Genomic DNA, 5,413 nt, shown 5'->3' with positions numbered 1-5,413 from the left:
TATGTGCGTAAAAACCACTTGATCACGTCCGGGAACTAGAAAATTCGTCGTCGTCACAGCCATCAAAAACCCTTGCGAAATGACCTTTATCATATGATTCGTTAATAAGATTAACATAGAGGTGAATCCGTCGTCATCGGGTTATAACTGTAACATATAATTAGTTTCTATGGATCAGTCTCCTTAGTGACGATATCTAGTAACATTATAATAAACACTATAGGTAAACATCACAATGTCTTATAAAACAATTGTATTTCGTAATGTATATATATATACATATATACGTATATATAATTTTAGAACAAAAAACCAAGATGAAATTTTTTAACTATAATTTTTTATTTGTTTCGTCTTTTACGTTGGAATTTGGAGTGGCAGTCTTAACAGCAGTGTTTACGGTAGGTGATTTTTAATTTTTTTTAATTTACAAAGAATTGTATTTCATATTCTTTTTATAAATATAAGTATATACCCCATTAAACAATTTCTATTTGTAAGCTGTGTGTTAGTAGGTATTAATATTTAATACCAACATAATATTGAATAATTCCATTATTATTGCTTATTATAATAATATGTAGGTACACTCATTATAATATTTATCTTTCAACGAGTTAAGTAAATTATATAAATTATTATTATTACTCGTATATTTTTACATTAAATTTAAATAAAGTTATTTTTGGACTTTTTAGACCAGCCATCAACTTTTAGCTGAAAAAATTGATTATACATTGGTAAAATAAGTTAATTTAATTTAACTTCTCGTGGTCTTCTATTATACATTTTTTATGGTATCCCATATACGAGTTAAATTGTTAACAATGATTGATGACAATTTTATAAGTATTAAGTACATAATACAAATAAATTATTTTTACCAAGTTTAAATCGTTTAATCACTTAAAATAAATAAATTATCTATTCTAGATTTTAACATTGGCCGTAGTTGTGGTGAATGTGTCCGAGTTATCGAGTATGTAAGATTCATATATTTCTTTAATTACGCCATTATTATTACTGTTATATGTGGTACTAATAATGCACAGATAAAAATAATAAACTAGATTGCTAACATATGATAATAGTTGAAGTCAAAAATCTTGTCACAAAATAATCTAAATAATATGACCATTCTGCGCAATTATCTATTATAAAAAGTTAAAACAATAAATGAAAGAAGATACAATATATATATAATATATATGTATTAATATTGGCACACACGTTTGGTATTGATAATACGTACTCTAATTCCCACAAACATTCCGTAAAATTACAACTTTATTCATTTCAAAGTAAGCATACGGCAGTAAGCAATCTAGTTTATACTATCTATCCCTGAGACTAATAGTAAATTAGTTTTTACCTCGTTTAGAGAATCTAATTGTTTTGGGATCTATATTCGGACTGCTACTTACTTGGGGAATAGCGTTTGCTGGAGCTTTATTGGTAAGTTAAAATATTGTTGTATTATTAATAAGACGTGTTATCTATAGTAGGCTAATAACTAAACTTGCAAATTAAAAATAATTTAAATTATTTACACAAAATATAATAAACAGATAAATGTATCATTGTTTTAATTAGTGCTTACAAGTTTTCGTTTAATATTTTTAAAAACACTTCCAACAAAAAATATAGGCATTTAATTATTAAAACGTTGAATAAATTTTAGTATAGGTCATATTAAAATAATACCGAAAAGTATTATACTCATTGGTATAGGTAAATATTGTAATAACTACCTAGGTACCATCATATTTTGTTCATAATTAATTTGTACTAAATTTAATCATAGAGATCAAGAAAATTGATAGCATTGTCAATTGTTATTTGGACCATTTTCATTATTGAATGGCTAGTTTTATCGTTATACTTTAAAGTACTCATGCATGATATGTAAGATATTATACACAGCAATCATCGTCATAACATTAATAACTGTTAAAATATTATATAGCAAATACTGTGTAGCACCGAAAACGAGTTGTGCAACATCCATGTGGCTTATTGACAGTGGAGAAGCTTGTTCAGATAGTTCAGTTAGTTCAGATGTAATGTACCGATTAATTTATTTAATAATATTATATTACTAGAATATATTTTAGAATTTTTAGAGATTAAGGACATAATGGTCTCGGTAGTTATCAACATTTGAATGTTAACATTTTACTATACATTTTAAATTGTAATTATATAACTTTAGGCTAATATTATACCTATCGTTATTTAAGTTTTACAAAACTTATGAAAAAAAAAAATTAGCTAAGTAAAAATAATATATAAACACTGCACCAATAAAATAGTATCCATGACAAGATATAATAAAGATATACCTTCATCTTTCATTTAAATGACGAAACATAAAACTTGTATCGTACTTTTATTAATTTAATAATACTCGTTATAAGTCTTACATATTAAATTTATTTTATAAAGTATAGTAGAAGTTTCAAAAAAGTATATTTATTTTCTTATGTATTAAAAATATTCTATATTTTGCAAATAGTATTTTTGACGATTTTATTAGTATTAAACACACATTTTACATACGACCATTTTAGGTGGTAAGTACTTAAGTACTCATAAAAAAATTTTCACAAAACATAGTTTTTGAATTCATTCAAATTTAAATAATTTTATATGTAGTTGATATAGCAAGTAGATGCGTGAATGATACATAGTATAAGTAAACATAAAATAATATTGTGTGTAATATCACTTGAAAATGTTAACGAATTTTAAGGAGGATGACAAGAAAAACGAAACAGACAGTGATACAGAATTAGACTCAGATTCAGATTCCAGTAGAAGACTATGGTCGATAAATGACTCTCCCGAAGTAACTGTTAAAATTTTTCACCCGGTGAGGACGAATACAGTCCCAGACACTGTCGCTACTACTCCAGCTGCTGCTGATACCGTGATTTCAAATCAAACGAGTATGATTTCCAATGTCAGCAGTGGGTGTGGGTGTGAACGTCACTCGCAGACTACGACTGAAAGCCCACCGAGCGATTTGATTACGCGCGTCATAGAGTACCGAAAAAAATATGACGATGTATCGTCAACCTTCGGAGGCGGCGATTCGACAGCGAAAGAATAAAGATGAGAAAAAATATAAGGCATCATATGAGGAATATGATGGAGATTACACAAGTAAAGAACGCCATAAAAAAAAAGGTCATAGTCGTAAAATCAATAGCGACGGCGATGACAACGACGATGATGACGATGACGACGATGATGACGACGATGGCGACAAAGACAAAGACAAAAGCAAGGACGACGAAACGATAGAAAAAGGTGTAAACAAACCTGGCAACACCGCTGAAAATAATTTAATAGACTTGTTGGTTATGGCATGTTTTTTACGTAAGATTTCATTGTTTTTATTTTCTGCGCGTGCGAATTATCCAGACATCATACTGCAACAACTATAACAATCACACTTGCACGATGTACATATAAGGCCACATGGGTGGTGCACAAAAAGAGCGATTTACGGTGATTTTCTGTTTTTCTGTGTTACTAAACTGATTTAACAGAAAAAACCTTGTCTAACCAACCTATGCTATGTTATTATAAAATAATTCATAATAACTAAATGATTCAGTCAATAACATAATTTACATTTTTTCAAAATAATATCTATAGTAAAAACTAAATATTTGATTATACACAGTTGATGGTCGTTTCATAAAAAAAAAATTACACGATTAAGCATTTTAGTATTTGTCTTATGAAAAAGAATATCCATTTAATGGATTTTTTTAATTTTTCACTAAGTGGAAAAAAATAATTTCTATTTCATGAATTGTATACTTTTCATAAAATACACAATTTTATCAAGTATACATAACATGAATACATTAGAATCCACTATTGATAATTCGAAGTAAATTTTCAGTCACTTGAAAATCTCGAGATATTTTCGAATAAGAATAATACAATTTTTGGTATACACTCAGTAATTTTAAATCATATTTTGAACAACCCAGCCACGGTTAACAATGTGAACTTCTTACTTAGCTCTCGGCTTTTCTCTGCTTTAGACTAAATTAAATATAGCTTAAAAAAATTACTTATTTAAAAATAGTAAAATATTAATTGCACTCAGTGTTATATCATTAAATTGTCATATTGTTTTTAATTAAATCTATTTTTATACATATCGTTTAATTTATAAACACAAGTACGTACCTATATATTTAATTTAATAGTACATTTTTATTTATTATTATTATTATTACATACCATATACATATTTTTAACACAAATGTTTATATTGCATTTTTCATAACTCTCGGTGATTCAGAGTATTTTGCTTATTCTTTCAATACTTAAAATCTATTACAAAATTGAATACTCAGTAACTTGACGTTTTTTATAAATCCCTATAACTTCGAATTATTGAGAGTTGACTGCAGTTTCAATCATAATTCACCAGTATTTGATATAAGGTCCACCGTATATGATTATTGAATGGAGATGCGAAGTCAGAGTTAGTATCGTCGTGTAATCCATTGCCATAACTCATAAAAGCGTATAACTAATTTAAAATTTAAAGGAATCCACGCTTTTGTGACCGCAATTTTTCATTGAAATTTCAGTCTTACATATATACTTTTTTTTTTTTTGCAGTGTTGTACGTGTATGCGTTGTATGTACTATTATCCTACCACAATGAACTGAAATTAATGAAGAATTGTAAATGTACATTTCTTACATAATATGAAATTTTACTACCTAAAAGCAGCCATTAAACAATGTTACATTACACACTGCATGGTATGTAAATATAGAAGGTGACTTCAATAATAGAAGGCTAGAATATTAAATTTGAAAATAATTTTATATTAGTGACCGTATTTAAATTTTAAAAAATATAAACTTTAAACAATAATTAATAATTTATTTATTTTTTAATAACTAACAATGGTTAAAACTTAAAAGTAAATAAAATTAAAACAAAACATAAACGTCCGTTGATGATACTTCGGGGTTTGGAAGGAGGTAGATTATTTGTTAGTTTATGTGCAGTAGGTTTCTACACCATTTACACTTGAGCCGTTTGGAAGGATTCCCGTGGATGGCCAAAGAAAATATATCGTGCATGATTGGGTTCTGTACTTTAAAAGGCGATTATGAAATCTTTTGTAGTGTATTTTAGTCACATTTACAACAAAGGTTTGGAAAGATCGTGATGGAGTATGTGATTATAAATATACTATAGTGCTTTAATGATTTGTCTAGGAACTTTGGATTGATAGATTTGTATTCTATTGATGTTAGTAGGTGTTGCTGATTTCCGGACCTGTAAACCTTAGATCTATATTTGTTTAAGTAGCACTTTATGTATAAGGAGTTTTTTATTTAGATGGATATATTTAAAGGTCAGTAAGTG

At 27.5% G+C, this 5,413-nt stretch overlaps 1 protein-coding gene across 1 annotated transcript; it reads left to right on the top strand.

The window, feature by feature from the left end:
- The first annotated feature begins 317 nt into the window (after nt 1–317).
- On the top strand, nt 318–4,739 carry LOC112592141 (chromatin modification-related protein EAF7-like). Its single transcript, XM_025336137.1, is given in 8 exon segments — nt 318–401; nt 934–979; nt 1,382–1,455; nt 1,805–1,905; nt 1,967–2,060; nt 2,753–3,052; nt 3,054–3,381; nt 4,651–4,739. Coding segments are annotated over 8 exon segments (1,116 nt in total).
- The last annotated feature ends 674 nt before the right edge of the window (nt 4,740–5,413 follow it).

This window comes from Melanaphis sacchari, unplaced genomic scaffold (genome assembly GCF_002803265.2).
Source record: "Melanaphis sacchari strain LSU unplaced genomic scaffold, SCAv2.0 Contig159_pilon_pilon, whole genome shotgun sequence".
Lineage (NCBI taxonomy): Eukaryota > Metazoa > Arthropoda > Insecta > Hemiptera > Aphididae > Melanaphis > Melanaphis sacchari.
The sequence above is the reverse complement of the archived record's forward strand: the minus strand, read 5'-3'. Positions and strand labels throughout refer to the sequence as shown.